At 35.2% G+C, this 18,633-nt stretch overlaps 1 protein-coding gene across 2 annotated transcripts in view; it reads right to left on the bottom strand.

Moving 5' to 3' along the window:
• Positions 1 to 1,870: 1,870 nt before the first annotated feature.
• Positions 1,871 to 18,633, bottom strand: part of NIBAN1 (niban apoptosis regulator 1) — a 79,196-nt gene continuing 62,433 nt past the window's right edge. For both annotated transcript variants that reach the window (XM_087930428.1, XM_026703257.2), the window contains exons 8-14: positions 18,199 to 18,361; positions 15,403 to 15,590; positions 14,552 to 14,713; positions 13,873 to 13,983; positions 6,665 to 6,772; positions 5,464 to 5,575; positions 1,871 to 5,071 (exon numbers count right to left, since the gene is read on the bottom strand). In XM_087930428.1, coding sequence (XP_087786554.1) covers positions 3,849 to 5,071; positions 5,464 to 5,575; positions 6,665 to 6,772; positions 13,873 to 13,983; positions 14,552 to 14,713; positions 15,403 to 15,590; positions 18,199 to 18,361 — 2,067 coding nt within the window. In that variant the 3' untranslated portion in view covers positions 1,871 to 3,848. The remainder of the gene's footprint in view (positions 5,072 to 5,463; positions 5,576 to 6,664; positions 6,773 to 13,872; positions 13,984 to 14,551; positions 14,714 to 15,402; positions 15,591 to 18,198; positions 18,362 to 18,633) is intronic.

The raw sequence follows: 18,633 nt of genomic DNA, 5'->3' as shown, positions 1-18,633 counted from the left end.
AAACTTGAAAAAATGAACAGTGGCATAATTAATAGTAGTGGAAGAGCCTTTTCTGAAATCTAAAATTGGTTTATCATGTACAGGCTATGGCTATGCAAACTTTTCAGAAGGAATGTTCATAGTACCGCTACTATTAATTACTGCCACCATTCCCTTTTTCAAGCTCATAGGTGAGCCTTTAAAAAGATGCAGCTGCTTTAATGAGTCAGCTTACATGACTCTTAAAGCAATGGTGTCTTTTTCAGACTTTCAGAAATCTGAAAGTTTTAAGCTGAAACAGAAAGGAATTGTATTTTTACTCACACAAGTCTGAAGTATTTCTTCCAAGCTGTTCTGGCATGCATGATTAATATCGATACAGAATCTATACCTACATAGAATCTTCACATGTTGTAGGCAGTGCTCTTCAAACATTTAGGACAATAACTCCTATAACTTCTGATTAGTCATGGTAATTGTTGTCCAAAATGTTGGCATTTACTTGGGTAACTCTAACTCTAATGCTGTGGTTAAATGGTTACTTCCAACATAGGAATATATTCTGCCTAAGCATCTGTCAGAGTTCCAAGTAATATGCCCATAGCCAGCACGTTGCTAGCATCCTTTTTAAAAACAAACAATTGAAAAAGAGTTGAATATTTAGATGTGAAGATATACAGTATTCCTATTCAAGCACAAATACTAAAACACTGTAATAAATATCATTTATTCTATATATTTTATTGCAAATAGACAGGAGATAGTTTCGTGTATAGATAACAATTCAGCTAGAATATTTTGCTGCATTAGTATCTTTTAATTTTTTTTAACTTATATTGCAAGAATTAAAACGGCAATACCTAAAAATGGCAAGTACAACCAGCCAATGAAAATCTTGCCCTGTTTTCATATGTGTTGCATGCACTGCACACAGGTAGAAAAGGGCAGGGTTTTGATTGCCTAGTTCAGGGGTGTCAAACTGGTGGCCCTCAGGCCGGATGCATCATGCGCAGGCCACGCCCAGCCCAGCTTGTAAATGGGGGAAACGTTGCAAAATATGATGTGACGGTAATGCGATGCAGTGAGTTTGACACCCTTGGCCTAGTTGTACCTCTTCCCCATTTTCAAGCAGTAGCTGTTACTATGAATGTTCCTGATGCTTGACAGACATTTCATTTCAATAATAGCAGGAATTAAATATTTAAAATCTCAAATTAATTCACATTGTAATAGAACTATGACAAAGACTAGCAACTAGAATTAAATCTGCCCTCTTTGCCTTTTCCCAGTTGTCAAATAATGAGAAATCAGTTGACAGTGGGAGATGCTGCCTGTGACAATTATAGAACTAATTGGTAACTAATTGTTTCTATGGTATTATTTTGCTAATCTGCCATCATTCAGTTCCCCCCCCTGCATGCACAATGAAGCTCTATTGTTGTACAGATCAAATCCTAAGTGTATTTTTTTCTGTTGCATGACTAATAGCAAGGGGACATATTTTACTGTTCTGGATCCATAGGAAATAGAGAAATGTAGTCATAAATACTCTTTTCAGTTTATAACACCTCTGGGATGAAGGATGCTAAACACATAATTGACACAGCATGCTATCATTTATTCCAACATGTTAAAAAAAGAGATATGTAATTATGCAAATTTATTTAATGTCTTTTTTTATTTCATGCACTGAACTGAAATAGTAGAACGATGGCTTATTATCAAAATAATCTGATGCCCTATACAATTAAAAAGTATTTGTGCAGTACAGAGTTCAAAGAATTATAATCTAAAAGTATTTTGGTTCTCAGGGTTGTGAAGAGCAGTTAGAAAACGGGATGATGAAATATGAGCAATGAGCTAGTAAATTTAAATAGTAATTTTGTGGGAACATTTTCAAGCAGCCAAAAGCATAGTCGTCATTCTCTGCTCTAGCGGGAGAGTTCTCTTCCTGCCCAAAATGAATGCCAAATTTCTTGCTTTGTGGTTAATACTATCTGCAGCTGCTCTGGAATCTGCTAATGCAACTAATTATAAACTTTAAAAATTGTTTTACAATATATGATCAGTTATTCAGATTGACTACATCTCTGGCCCTTGTTTTAATAAATGAATTAACTTATCTGCTCTTGCTATCAATTTTAAAATACTGTACTTCAGGGATGTCAAACTAGCGGCCTGTGGGTTGGATGCTTTACATGCTGGCCACACCTACCCTTGGTTTAGCGAAGGGGGGAAGTTGCGATACACGTGACAATGCTATGTTGTCATGAGTTTGACATTCCTGCTGTACTTTGTGGCCATCTGCTAACAGTTCAACCAATCTTGCTGCAATAGAATTTCCCTTTCTCCTATTCAAGGACAGGAGTCAGAAAAAAATCATTCTAGTCAGGGAAACAAAAGGTAGCCTTAGACCTTAGAATTCTCCTTTTCAAGTTGAGAGTCAGAAGAGTGGAGTTATAAATGTCCTGTCCTACTCTGGAAGAGTCACTGAATATCTGAAGCCCTCTTCTTTGTAGAGATAAAAGAGAAAATAGGCAGGCATTATTCAACTGCACTGCACATGAACAAATACAGACATTCTGGTTTCCAGTCTTCTAACCAAATTAGTTCAAGGGCTTTAGACTGATCCAGTGGCCTTCTACTACTTCTTGTCTCCTTAATTAGCACATTCAGAATAAATGGTGTCAAATAAATAACAGAGAAATTATTTGTCTTACATTTGCAGAACACGTGCAGGAATAGAATTCAATATTAGGAAAATGGACTGCCACGATACTGAGCTCTGGATTATTAATAAATGGCTGGCTTGCTTCTGTTTCATTTTTGTGTGTGGCACAAGTTACAGTAAAAATTTGTCATTCCCTTTGAAAAAAGCAGGTATAAAGTGCTCCACAGAAGGTATAGAAAAATAGAATAGAAAAAGCTGTGACTGTTTTCTGGTATGATTTGATTGCTTATTGTATTGTACCCTTATGACTATTACTGTATTAAGTGTTGTACCTTATGATTCTTGACGAATGTATCTTTTCTTTTATGTACACTGAGAACATTTGTACCAAGACAAATTCCTTGTGTATCCAATCACACTTGGCCAATAAAGAATTCTATTCTATTCTATTCTATTCTATTCTATTCTATTCTATTCTATTCTATTCTATTCTATTCTATTCTATTCTATTCTTCTGGTAAATTTTAAATATAGCAATAATAACAATGATAAAAGAAGAGGAATTAGCTCTCAACATTCTCAAAATATATGCACAAAGCTTTTAAGTCCAAAAACAACAATCTACCTATGAAAATTCCAAACACAATTGTGTACAAATGTGTTCTATAATATTCCAGTAAGGAAATTTTACGATTACTTCTGTTAAAGATTTGCCTTCTTTTTTTATTATTATTATATATTGTGCAATATTTTTCCCCCTTGCAATACTTCCTTCTAATTCTACTGAGAGTCACTGACATCTCATCCACAAATAGATTGTTCATTGTTACAGGACAATCAATATTCCCAATGAATTTTTCAAAAAATAGGAAAGGCTAAACATCCTGTTATGTTATAACTTACAGTTTGCAACATTCTTTACCACTTGAGTGATGATTCTTTCATTGTTTACTTCTGGATAAGTGACAAGAAGTAGCAAATGGCAGAAGAGTATTATTCAAACAATGCAAATTTTCAGAAAACCACAGGTTCAAATTAAAAGATGGCTCTCAAGTAGGTTATGAATTTGAATAAATCTCTCCATTTCCTCTTGTTTAGGGAAAGTAATCATAACTCGGGCTCAGGCTTTAAATTTTCAAAGTTCTATTTTGCTAGTGGTGAATCAGAACAGTCGCCCTCAGTATTTTTTCAACTTTCATCACTTAATTATATCTGCATCATCCGTCTTCAGCAAGGACTCACCTGCTTGTTCAGAATCACCCCCTTGATCAAAAGTGACATTTTCTGAGTCCATGCTTACCACATCGCTAGCCTCAGTTTCTTTTACTTCTAAGGAAACCAGCAGAGGGGGTGACTCAATGTTTAAAGATTCTGTATGCAACATGCTTTCTTGAGTTTCAACAGAACAGCTCAAGAAGGGTGATATCTCTGTTTCCCTCAGGGCAGATTGCAGAAGTGACAATTCTGCTTCCTGAGAATCTGCTTTAATACATTGTCCCATTTGGGAATGATCTTCCTTTGGAAAAGAATGGTTAGAGGAAAATCCTTCTCTTATCTGGTTAGGTTGTTCACCTTCAGCAGGCTCTCTTTGTGACTTTTGTTCTTCAGACACAACATTATGAGATGAAGGGCCCATTTTACTCTGGTCAGATTGTCCGCTTTCAGTAGATGGCTCTGTCTGAGACTGGTCGTAGGTACTATCATTCTTTTCATCTGGATGCGCAATGTTTGACTCTGTGTTCAGCTCTTCCCTTGAGATATCACTGGGACTCTGTTCTTCAGACTTCTCAGAAGCATCCTGATGAATTATGCTGCTTATTTCCCCAGAGCTACTTACAATATTTGTATCATCTGCTTTCACAATGGGAGAATCACCTGCTTGATAATCCTCTTTGCTCTTTTCTTCTGCTTCTTCCTTTGAGTTTGACATTCCACACTCCTGTAAATCATGTTCTTTGTTCACAGACTGTTCATATTCTTTCAATTCAATAGACAAGGTCAACAAATTTCTAATTTCATTCACATCATCATGAACGGGATGCTCTTCTTCTGCTGTTTCTTTATTTTGTTCTATTGTGATTTCACTGACATTTGTGATTGGAAGGGCTCCCTCTACAACAGTAACTATTTTTGGACAAGATTCACTGCCACCAAAATCTGAAATTATTATCCCCTCTTCTTTTGTCTCCCTAGCTTCATCACCTTCTTCTTCTTGATGGAGTTTTTCTGTTAAGAAAACTTCATTACTTCCAAGGCCAGCATCTGATTCGTCCATTAAATTGGGGGCTGGCACTCTAGCTGGGCTAGCCTGTGCTGATTCTACAGGAGTTTTTAGATCACTCAAACTGGAGACGCTTTCAGAAGGCAGGTTTATTTCCTCATAAAGGTTATGTTTCTTCAGATGGACTGCTTCTTTTATCACTAAGCAGGAGATGGACACAAACAAACAGAGAAAAGATATTCAGCCATATAATAAGAGCACCGAAACATGCTGAGAACAAGGCAATATTAGCTTGGAAGAACTAAATGGAGGGAAGTCTCTTTTCTCAAATCATCCATAAAATTAATAAAGCACCTTCTTCAATCTGGTACCCCCAGATGTATTAGTCTTCAACTCTGACAGTGCCCAGTGAAGGTATAGATAATACATTTTGATTGTTCAACCCTGTTTTAAACTTATTGGTTTATTGGTACAATCCCAAAACTGCTGAATGAAAAAGGTCAAGGTAAAACTTAAAACTGCTTGAAATAATCAGTTCATTTTTATACTTGCCAAGACAGATTGATATGAATCTCATAAGAAGCAAAGTTACCTTTTAGGGATTCATCAAGCAGTGTCTGAAACAGAATCTCTTCATAGACATTTTCAACTTGTATCACACTGTTATATTCAGCAAAGATGTACTGCTCATACTCCTGAAGCATCTGCAGAACAAGATATTATTTAAAGTAATAATGGCTAATTAGAAAACAACACATTTACAGAAAAAATAATAAAGTCTAATAAAAGTGAGGTTTATTAGAATATCTTAGAGTGAAGGTGTCTTAATCTATTTCTGCAATGAGATAAATTTCACTGGGAACTGCCAGAAGTGGGCTCTTCAGACACTGGAAAGAGGATGTGTTTGGCAAAAGTATGAGTACAGATTATCTGCACATTCTTCATTTATTAGGAAAATAGATAGATTTCTTAATTCTTTTGCTGATCACTCTTTGATGCACCAGGAATGTGGCTATCAGTTTTCTAAACTGGTAAAAAATTATCTACATTGATTTAAAAAACATGCAGCCTTTTGCAAACTGCTCTCCTCTTTCTCAAGCTCTGAGAGAAGATGCCACAAATACTATGTACATGTTTATGTCTTTCCAGATATTTTTAAAATATCTCACTCTTATGTATATCTCTTTCATTAACAGAATGTCCATAGGAAGAACTGCATGAATTAATTTTTCAAGTAAACATAACACATGCTTTATACACAGGATCATATAAGTTCTAACTCATTTTTATAGGTATAATATGCAAGGGGTTCTTTGCAACATCTTATCATTTTGCCCAAAATAACTTTAATTATCTTTTACTTTTGCAGAAAAATACAGATTCTCCCCAAGGTCATCTTCAATCCTTATATTTTATTATTTGTTCTAACATGAGGAACTATCCATATTCTGCCCCCAATATATTCCTTAGGCTTTCTAAAAAAAGAAAAGACTAGCTTTTTTACAACAACTTTGGAGTTTTAGGAAGATAGATAGGTTTAAGAAAAACTTGTCATATGTAATCTAAACCACTGAAAATCGGCAGGATTTAAGTTAACCATAAATCCTACATATTTCAATGGCTTGACCCTAAGAATAACTAAGGCTGATTCCAACTCTCTGTTGCTATCTTGTCTCTATAATTTCATTTCCAGTCTTTAAAACTAAAGAACCATTGTCTGCTGACATTATTAGCATTTTAGTTTTGATTTGCAAACCCTATTTTGAGTCATCTATGTCAGTATATTAACCTACCGGTTTATATGTTGAAGCCAATGTCCGCTGCAGTGTGGGCAGAGTGATCTGGACCAAGATATCCTGAAATATTTTCTTCCGGATAGTACTACTGTCATAATCATATTGCTGCCAATTTTGTGGAAAAAGAAGAATCCAGTATGAGATTTTGGAGAGCCAAACACCTACTTCCCAACTTTCTCCCCTGCTAACGTACACTAAAATCAAGGCATAAAGCCAATAACTATCACTATTCCTTCATATTTATCTGTAGGATCACAGCCAAACTCGATGTTACTTTTTTATATAAATATATCACTTTTTACTAAGGAAGTTTTCAATAGAATAAAAACAGTATTGCAATTTGAAAATAACAAGACTAAAGAAAAATAAGTAAAGAAGTAATGAGAGAAAATGAAAAGAAAGATAAGGAAAAAAAGGAAAAGCTTACAAAGATCTTAAGAAGATAAGCAAATTTATTTATTTGTTAATTTATTCATTCATTTATTCTCAATATTAGATCCAACTAGGTATATGGCATTGTATCAACAATAAAACACAGACATGCCTTTTATGTCATCTTTCTAAAATATGCCTCTATGGGTGTCTGGGTTACAGTTCCAGAATCCCAAGCACATCTAAATACATCAGGTTGGGGAACTGTCAGCCCTACAAGGTAGAACTGGAGCAGGCAATAACTCAGTGGAAGATTCACTTTTACTCAGATTGGCTATAGTAACATAACACTGAAAGTCTGATTATGCTCCCTCTATTGTTTATTTTATAACTATATGATTTAGGGAAGTCTCTGAAATGTTTGCACACTGTTGGGTATAACATTGATACACCAACTAAGTTTGGGTGAATAAATATATAAACCAAGGTTTGGGTGTTTGTAACTTGTAGCTTTAAGCACCAAACTGCTTGTAATTAACTAATTAAGGGTGCGGTTACAAACGGCAATAAAAGGCAGTAAGAGAAACGTAACCTCTCTCTGCTTGTTTTTCTGCTTGCTACTGTTTGTTTGCTACTGTTTGCTACAACTGTTTGAATACCTGAACGAAAGGACTATTTCATTGATGTGCTGATATCCTGTGAATACTCAGCGTTGTCTTCAAAAGGAAAGGTATCAGAGGAGAAGATATCTTTACAAGCAGATAAGGATATAGAACTGACTAGTAAATGGACTAAGTTACTGAATGGATATATTTGTGAATGACATATGGACTGATTGACAATGTTTAAACTCTAATTGGATTAAACAACTATTTAAACTACAAAACAGTGTTTGTCATCAGTGTGTGTAAACTCTAGGGCCCTTCCTCTCTCATTTGGCTGCCTGGCTTGACTGCTGCTGCACATTCTGTTTGGGGGTTTGCCCCCAATCACTAACATTGGTTATGGGCCCAGAGCGCACAGTCTAACTAACGAGGATATAGCAGTGAGAGTTGGTGTGAGTTGCACATTACTGTAAAAACAAACTGTTTTTTTTCAGTAGTTTTTTAAATAGTTACATATCTGAAGAGCAATGGCACAAGTAAATTTGCCAAATCTGTCCATGATATCCAGACTAGATGGAACAAACTATGTTTCATGGTCAATGAAATGTAGTTTACTTCTACGAAGAGAAGGTTTGTGGGACATAATAACAAACCCACCAGATGTGACTAACTTAGATCCTAATGTTGAAGAGGATGACAAAAAGATACAAGACTATAAACGAAAGAATGAGCAGGCTTTATGCATCATAGGACTGACTCTCTCTGACCAGCAACTTATCCATATCCGTGGAGAGGAAAATGCTGCAAACTGCTGGGAGAACCTCAGGAAGATATATGTTCGGGACAGTGTAGGAGCTCATATATATCTTACACGCAAACTATTTTGAACACATCTTCAGAAGAATGGAGACATGTTAACTCATTTAAATTGTATGAAGAGCATTTTTCAGGAATTACAAGAAAAAGAGCTTATATTTAATGAGTTGCAACAAGTATACATCATACTGTCTTCATTAGATCAAAGCTATGATGATTATGTGACTGCTTTAGAAGTATTGCCAAAAGATAGTTTATCATTAACCGAGATTACCGGCAGGCTATTAGAAGAAGCCAGAAGAAGATGTGAACGTGACCAGCTCAGAGAGGATAAACCTAATAAAGAAGAGAAATTATCTTCAAAGCTTGAAAGAAACCAACTAAGTAAATTAAAGCACCCGGAAGAAGAGAATTTATCTTCGATGGCATACACAATTAAAAAGTGTTTTAATTGTGGAGGCAGAGGACATTTGGCAAGATTCTGCAGAAAAGAAAAAAGCCAGAATGTAAAAAAGCCAAAGAAATCTTTTGAACTAGCCACGTTTAGCAACTGTGATGTGAAGAATGATTTATGGGTGGTGGACAGTGGTGCATCCCACTGCATCACGAGAGATAAGACAAAATTTATAAAACAAGCTCTCAACATATATCACTTGCTAATGGCTGGAACCTCAAGGCCAAGGGAGAAGGTATTGCATACTGTCCATGCTTAAACCAGGATATAAAAATGTTGTATGTACCACAGTTAAAGGTGAACTTGCTTTCTGTAAGGGTATTAGACAAACTAGGTTATGTAATTACATTTAAGGATAATAATTGCATAATTGAGAAAGATAACAAAAAGGTAACTGCAGCTTTAAATGGAACATTGTATGTATTACATGATAGTAAGAAAGGGGAGGCACAGACTGTATTTAACAATATAAAGCCTCATAATGAATGTATCCATTTATTGCATAGGTGTTTGGGGCATGTAAATTTTAAAATGCTAAAATGTACAGTAGAGTTATCTAATGGAATAAGGTTAAAACCTTGTGATAAATATTTGCGTTGTAATGTCTGCTGTGAAGATAAGAGTAAAATATTGCCTGCAAATAGGCTAAATGGTTTCAAAACTAAAGAACCTTTAGAAGTAGTATTTGCAGACATTATAGGTCCAAAGAAACCCAGTATGGGGGTGCTCAATATATACTGAGCATTATGGACCATTATTCTAGATATGGGTTTTGCTATCTAATGAAAAGCAAAACTGAAACATATCAACATTTCTTCAACTGGTTAAAATTTGCAGAAAGAAAGTCTAAACGGCAACTGATAACCCTGGTGACAGATAATGGTACGAATTTGTTAACAGCAAATTCCAGAATAGATTAAAGGTAGCTGGAATAGAGTACAAGAAATCTGCACCATACAGACCACAACACAACGCATTTATTGAGAGAAGAGGCCAAACACTACAGGCAATGGTTAGAACAATGTTAACTGATTCTGGATTACCTGATTCTTTGTGCGGGGAGGCCACAATGTGTGCTAATAACATATTGAACAACGTTGTTAACACAACTACTGGTGAAATACAATTCACCATGTGGCATGGCAGGAAGCCTGATCTGAGTTACCTGCACACATTTGGTGCACCAGCATGGGTGCATATCCCTACACAACTCAGGCGTAAAGGGCAACACAGAGCTAAACAATTATTCTTCGTTGGTTACCAAGCAAACCATAGGGCGTATAGATTTTGGGAGAAAGGCACATCTAAGGTGTTATGTAGTGCCAATGCCCAATTTCTAGAGCACGTAGGATGGGATAAGTTAGAACAGGATAACAATAAAGAAGTAATTATTGAATCCTATAGAAATCCCATTAATTATCCCTGTAACTTTAAGAATAAAGTAAAGAGACAAATACAGGCAGAGATAGAGCCCATAAAGGAAGAAATAGTACCAATAGCTGAGCAAGCTGAGGAACATGAACAGGTAGTAATTCAAAAAAGTCCTCAAACAAGCCCTGCAATTCCCAGAAGAACTACACGAATATCTAGACCGCCTGATAGATACCAGGCTAACACAGCGTGCCAGATTAATAAAGTTCCATATACTGTAGATGAAATAAACATGTATCCTACTAAAGATAAGGAAAGTTGGTATGCAGCAATGAATAAGGAATTAAAATCCTTAAAGGATATGAAAGTATATGAAAATGCGAGATTACCTGTTGATATAAAACCCATTGGCTGCAAATGGATTTTTAAGATAAAAACTGAAAAAGATGGTAATATAATCCATAAGGCACGATTAGTAGCCCAAGGTTTTAGACAAAATGCCAATGACTATGATGAGGTATTTGCACCTAACCTTAAAGCAGCAACATTAAGGGCAGCTTTAGTGTGGGCAGCAAGTAAGAAATATATAGTCAACCATCTAGATGTAGAAACTGCTTACTTGCACGCTCCACTAAGACATACTGTATACATGAAAAAACCTATCGGATTTAAAGGTGAAAATAATAATGATTATTGGTTGTTAAAAAAGAGCCTCTATGGTCTTAAACAATCAGGCTATGAATGGAACCAGTATATTGTAAAGGAACTAAACAATATAGGGTTTAAAGCCGGTTTAGCCGATCCATGTCTATTTAAAAGGGAGACAAATGGGAAAATATCATTATTACTATTATTCACAGATGATATTGCTTTGATTACAGAAACTAATGATGAAGCCAATAAAATAATAGCATCATTAGCTAAGAAAATAAAAATCAAGCAATTAGGGGAGATAAAGAAATATCTAGGTTTGAATATACTGAAAACACAGAAAGGTTTTAAGATATCTCAGGAGGATAAGATATCTAAATTGCTAATAGATTATAAGATGGAACTTTGTAAGACTACAAAGACTCCAATGAGTCAGGATATTTGCAAAATGGATACTCAAAGTCCCAAGTTTGATAAGGTAATATATCAATCTTTGATTGGTAGCTTATCATACATTAGCAATTGGTCAAGGCCAGATATAGCTTATGGTGTTAATCAACTGGCACGACATAATAATGATCCACTTCAATGTCATTGGAAAGCATTAAAGAGAATTTTAAGGTATCTTAAAGGAACATTACACCATGCACTGTATCTAGAACCAAAAGGTGATCTAATACTGAGTGCTTATGCAGATGCTAGTTTTGCATCAGAAAGAGACACAAGAAAGTCGACTTCAGGAACAGCCATAATGCTGGGTAAGACATTAATAGGTTGGAAGTCAATAAGACAACAGCATATAAGTTTGTCTACCATGGAAGCAGAATTCTCCTGTTTGTCGTTATTATGTACTGAATTAATCATGTATAAGCAGATGATGAATGACATGGGATTAACTGTAAATTATCCTATAATTGTACATGAAGATAATCAGGCAGCAATTCAAATGGCCACAAATATTGCAGTAAAAACTAGGAGCAAACATACAGATTTAAGGTACTTAAACGTTAGACAATCTGTAAAGAGTAAAATGATACAGCTGGAGTACTGCATGTCGGAAGACAATATAGCTGATAACTTTACTAAAGCCCAAGGTGCCATTAAGCACCAAGAGAGTTGTGTAAAGTATGGTTTTAGATTGTAAGGGTATTATATATTTATATCACCCAAAAGGGGAGAATGTTGGGTATAACATTGATACACCAACTAAGTTTGGGTGAATAAATATATAAACCAAGGTTTGGGTGTTTGTAACTTGTAGCTTTAAGCACCAAACTGCTTGTAATTAACTAATTAAGGGTGCGGTTACAAACGGCAATAAAAGGCAGTAAGAGAAACGTAACCTCTCTCTGCTTGTTTTTCTGCTTGCTACTGTTTGTTTGCTACTGTTTGCTACAACTGTTTGAATACCTGAACGAAAGGACTATTTCATTGATGTGCTGATATCCTGTGAATACTCAGCGTTGTCTTCAAAAGGAAAGGTATCAGAGGAGAAGATATCTTTACAAGCAGATAAGGATATAGAACTGACTAGTAAATGGACTAAGTTACTGAATGGATATATTTGTGAATGACATATGGACTGATTGACAATGTTTAAACTCTAATTGGATTAAACAACTATTTAAACTACAAAACAGTGTTTGTCATCAGTGTGTGTAAACTCTAGGGCCCTTCCTCTCTCATTTGGCTGCCTGGCTTGACTGCTGCTGCACATTCTGTTTGGGGGTTTGCCCCCAATCACTAACACACACTTTCTACAAATCCCAAAGATTCTACAAATCTTTGTTGTCTTACTTTCTGTCTTTTGTACCGTAACATTTCCCCCATTTCTTCTTCAAATCCATCCTCTTTATCTACACATCAGTTCAAATTTGACTGATCATGAAAAGCTTAGCAAAGATGGAAATGGCTAAGTACTTCAGTGGAAAGCCATTAACAAATATCAGAATTATAGATTGGGAAGTTTTTTAAAAATGCAAAAAAGCAATGGGAAACTATTTTGGTATTATTGCCAAGAACATTACATGGACCTGTCCATTAAGCCTCCAAGAATCAAGTTTGATTCCAACAAGACTTTACCCTTTTATTTTATACAATGGCTTTCTAAAAAGCTGATTTCTATTTAGTGACTTTGATTTGCTCTGAAACTCATATCCAAAGTTCTGTATCTCATCCAATCTCTATCAGGACACTCTGGAGTGTATTTAATCTTATCAAAAGATATGAAGGGGAATTGGAAAATAGTCATCTGACCTTGCATAGTGTAGCATAGGATGCAAATTCAAAGACATACATATATACATTTTGCTGCTCACTTTATTGTCAATTCTCTTTTTTTTTTTGCAAAAGTCACCTTAGACCCATGTTGCACATATATATATATGATAGTATATGTCCATTCAGAATTGAATTAGAAGTCAGACTTCTAATTATGCAGAAGGCCAACTTCAGATATATTACCTAATGCAACTCAGGCTCCATATAGAAATACATTTAAATAGGATGTAATGCATATTTTGCTACCATGAACAAACCCAAGTTTTCCTTTCCTTCAGTAAGTCCTTAATGATTTCAAAATGTTAGCTGTTTTACTTATTATCTCTCTCAATTTCCAAATTTCAATTTTCAACTTCTTCTCCTTTAGGTGTACCATTAAATTTATTTTCCCATAAAAGCAGCTCTGCTCAAACACACCTTTACTGTGTTTTCAATATATTATCATGATCACCATTGTCTCTTATCAACACAATACAGATTAAAGACATACTATTAAAATATGTAGTATTTTTCATCTAGACAATTCAAATAATTATCTGTACTTTTCATTAACAGAAATATAAATAAAATACCTTATTTGGCATTTGGATTTTATAATGAACATTATAACCCAACATTCCTACTTTGAGAACAAGCAAAAGAAATAAATACTTCACCTTAAGAACACGAAGTTTGACTTTTTCAATGGCTGTTGCCATTTTAGTTATGTCTTTGGAGTGATTTAAACCCAGTAGTTGCTCAAATGTGTATACTGCATTTTCCAGAATCTAAAAACAGATAAAAAAAATAGTTGCCTTATTTATTTTCTTGCAGATGTCCATCTGCCACTCACATCTGTCTCTTTGTCAACATCTAACTACTTTATTTGTAGATAGAAATATTTATTTACAAGGCATGTTGGCAATGTTTTTTCTTCTTATTGCAAATACCTTTGTCTTCATGAATTATTCCATGAATTGGTTTGTACATAAAGTCATCATGCAGGTTTTTTGTTTATTGTTAGTACATTATATGAACCCATGTATTAGAGCTTTTAAATCATGCTCAATAAACTGTGGCTCAGCGTAATCCACAAACCATTTATGTTTATATCATCAGAACCTTGCCAGATGGGAGTGAATCTACCTTCATGACTATGTGATTCAGAGATTTGATTTAAGTGGCCTTGGTTACATCTCTAAAAGGAATTCTAACTTGCATTTGGGATCCCAAATCATTAGAAATCATAAAAGGGGTGACCAACTATTGGTTGGCAAGTAATCCAAAGCTATATTAAACTCAGAAAATTGGCCTGCATATTGCTGATGGTCAAAGTATATATGAATCATATCATACCTCCTGCATTACATTATGTGTCCTCTGGATAACCAAGTCAATGTTGTGGAATTTGAAGCGAGTCTTGAGGTCCTGGTGTTGCTCTTGAAGAAAATTGACTTTTAGATAGCAAGGCTCCATTTTGACAGAGTTGTTTGGCAGGTTCATCAGGTGATTCACATTCTGTCAGAAACACAGATTGGGAAGGAAGTAGATTTTCCAGTAATGGTACATTTACTATCCATTAAAAATTAGAAGGTTGTGTAACCCGGTAGTTATACCATTGCAGCAGCCCTTGGTATCATATGGTAAGGGAGAAAGATTTCTGGAGTTTTGCTGGCCTTCCTCAGTAAAAAGGAATGATTAAGCTATCATGGAAGGAAAGGGAAAGGAAAGAAGGCAATTCCTGAATTGTATCCTCATGTTACATCGTTGACTTGTGTCTTCTGCTCTGCTGCAGTTTATCTATAGTATCTAAATCTATATTATCCATATCTAAAGATTATATTTTTGTAGGATGTATTGTACAATTTTTTCCCTTTCAAACATGTTGTTTCTGAGATTTTCAGGGGAATGATTGTCTAACAATAAACAAAAACATGACAAGTCCAGGTTATGGAAAGTAGTTTACCAACGTTTATAATCCTGTTCTATACATTTCATGTGAGACAGGTTCTTCTTATTTTTCATGTACAGATAGAAACTAAGAGATAGTTATTTGCCAAAGGCAAGGGTATGGGATCTCAGTCAGACTTGGAAACATCTGACCAAGATAAATCTATCATGCCACAGAGAAGAAACTGAAGGCTAATGACCCTAAGTGACTTCCATTCATGCAGAAGGCAAATAATTTATCATCACGGTTTGCTTACCTCATTTAGTGTTGCAACATCATTTGTTGCTTGAAAGGTTTGGCTGATTGCGTTGACTTCCTTTTCAAACACCAGACAGACTTCGGTGAATCCAGAGCTCACTGGCCCCATGAGTTCCTCTAGTACAGAAGCTAAAAAGGGCTGAATACTTTCACTGCAACAGATCTGGATAGGTTCAGCTATGCTCCCTGAAGATTTAAGATAAACCTGAATTGAACTCTAAGAAGGAAGAAGACTTTAAACAAAAATTGCCATCTACACATAGTCCTCCCTGTCTACGCATTCAGCAAACATTTGAATTTGCAACAGCACTCAAAAAATAGATTCAGAACCAGTCTCAGCAACTAGCATGCATTTATAATGGTCGCTGTGTCCCATGGTCATGTGATCATCAATTCTGACTTCACTGCCGGTTTTCAACATTAGAGTAATATAGTACAGTAATATGTAAAACTCTGAAAAGCCTGTTAGCAAATATGTGATTACTTAGCAATAATGGTAACAGGTACATTAAAAAACACCTTCCAGAGCTTCACAGAGCAAGCAAAGAGGTGGGAGAGAGTCAGATGGTTTCTAAATCAAATAAATAAAACTCATTAATTTCTTTTCACTGGGCATGAAACTCAAAAAATTGATTTCTAGATTGCTCCTATTATCTGCTATTGGGTCAATTCAATTTTTATAAGCTTTGCAAGGTTTAAAAGCCTAAATCAATCCCCTAAAACACACACGTCAAACTTGTTATGAAAGCAAAGGATATTCTGGGCCATGTGGTGAATTACAGTTCAAAGGTAGCTTAATAGTTTCCATATTGCCCAAAAAGGAAACAGGTAAGGGAACTATAAGAATGAGGTCACACATAATTTTTATTATCAAAAAGAACAGAACCAACATCTATCACCAGTTGGATTGTAGGACTGGGACTACTTATGCATGCATGTAGACATCATATTGTAGAAATGCAAAATGTATAAGTTGGTGCATTTTACATACCAGCATACCACTTAATTGAAAAACATAATAATGGGCCTTTTTCACTGTAAGTGAATACAAGTACAGTATAAAACCACCAGCATAGTATGCAATGATGCTGCCCTATGATGCAATTACATTTCAGAATTAAGAAAATACAAGATATTTTCTCTTGAAAGCTGAATGCATCTGGTCACTTCAATAGATTCCTGATGCAGAATAATTTGCACCAGGATGAGCCCTGTCTGCATGTCATATTAGAATACAGTATTGGAAAAATGTGGTAGTATCAGAATCTAACCAGTTCTATCATTAAGCAAGCTTTATTTACTTGAATTAGAAATAATTAATTTTTGATTAATTAATTGATTTGATTATGTGTCATTGTTTTCAACTCCCAGTGACCACATAGAGAGTTTTTCTCCATGATGATCTATCCTTAACCTGTTCTTTCAGGTTTCCCAACAGTGTACTCTTTACCACTGTATCCATCTACAGCTAATATTCTTCTATTTCCTTCTACCTTTCCCAGGATTAGAGATTTTTTCCAGAATCTGGGTCTTTGCATAATGTCTCCGAAATATAATAATTAAAGCCTGGTTATTTTTGCTCAAATGGACAAATTGAGTTAATTTGTTCAGTGATCCTTTGGTTTGTTTTCTTGATTGTCCACAGTATTCTCAGGAGTCTTTTCCAATACAAAAGTTCAAAAGCATGTATACTCTTCTATCCTTCTTCTTTAAAGTCGAACTTCCATTTCCATAGAGCAGGGATACCCAACCCCTGGTCCATGGACTGGCAACATATGAGCAATTGGGTCACACAAACAAGCAAAGCCCCAGCCATGGGATGCAATCAGCATACAAAACCACATCCTCTCTGGTCCACGGAAAAATCTCTCTCCCTGGAACCATTCTCTGGTGCCCAAAATATTAGCGCTGCTGCCATAGAGTATCACAGGGAGTATCACAGATTCTGATTTTTACAGTATAGACAAGTTTTTCTCAACCTTGGAAGCTCTCAGATGCATGGACTCAAACTCCCAGAATTTCCCAAGTAGCCTGAGGGTTGGAATTCACCCAAATAAGAACTACAAGGTTGAAAACACTGGTATAGACACATCACAGTATTTGACATTTTTTCCATGACTGCTCCACCAAGTGTTAGTCTGTGGTATATTTCTTGACCATATTGTAATACCAATATCATTAAAACAGCTATAAATGTTGGGTTTCAGTCATCGTGGAGATACTCCATAGCAGGCAACTAAATACTTTTAATAATATTACAATATGATAATTAATTATTTCTAACTCAAGTTAATAAAGTTTCCTCAGTGATGGAACTGATTTGCAGATTCTGTTACTATGAGATTTTCCAATATTCTGACAAGATATGCAACCCAATTTATGCTTTTTAAAGAAAAAAAAGCTGTAATTGCTCAATAAATGTGCACCGAACTGCAGGCCAAAACTGGAAGTGCTATTGATCATCTTCATTTGTACTATACTGTTTATTTTATTTTATTTTATTTGCTTTTTAACAAAATAGAATTACATCATATACACTATTAAGCATGCATTTGCTGCATCCACTTAAACAGGGATTTCCATCTCAAAAGAAATAACATGCAGTATGAACATATTATAAAATATTTGGGCCCATGCCATATAAATGTAGATATCCTCAAAAGAGGCAAACATTAAAAAAGTCTGAATTAATTTTCTTTTAGATATATGCAAATTAGAATTGTCAACTGATACTGTGATTAATAGATGTAAAAAGGAAAAACACAAAAGGCTGATTGTGTGACATTCAACTTACCTTTTATTTTTGTAGCCAGAAAGTCTTTCGAAGTGACAATCTGGTCTATATTTGAACGAATAGTTCCCTCTAGTCCTAGAGTGACCTTTTTGCATTCTTCTTTTAGAGCACGTAAACCATCTGATACCTGATCATGGACCAAATGGTATGTTTCTTCTAGAATCTATAACAAAAAGCATGGAATGAAATTATTTGCTATCCATGCAAACCAGCTCCAAACCAGCTTCATGAATTAACCACGAAGTTAATGAATACTCTTGTAATTAAAATATAACTTTTATATAAGTAGAGTCACATATGTTATTAATACATGTAGGCTTTGACTTCAGACTATAATTGAGCCCAACATTTCTGTTGCATTTGTTAACTGAATTTTGCCCATTTTACAATCTTTTGTACCACAGATATTAAGTGAATAATTGCAGTGGTTAAGTT

This window comes from Pseudonaja textilis, chromosome 3 (genome assembly GCF_049901715.1).
Source record: "Pseudonaja textilis isolate UNSWEBS1 chromosome 3, rPseTex1.2, whole genome shotgun sequence".
Classification (NCBI taxonomy): Eukaryota; Metazoa; Chordata; class Lepidosauria; order Squamata; family Elapidae; genus Pseudonaja; species Pseudonaja textilis.
Note: the sequence above shows the minus strand (reverse complement) of the source record. Positions and strands in the feature narration are given on the sequence as shown.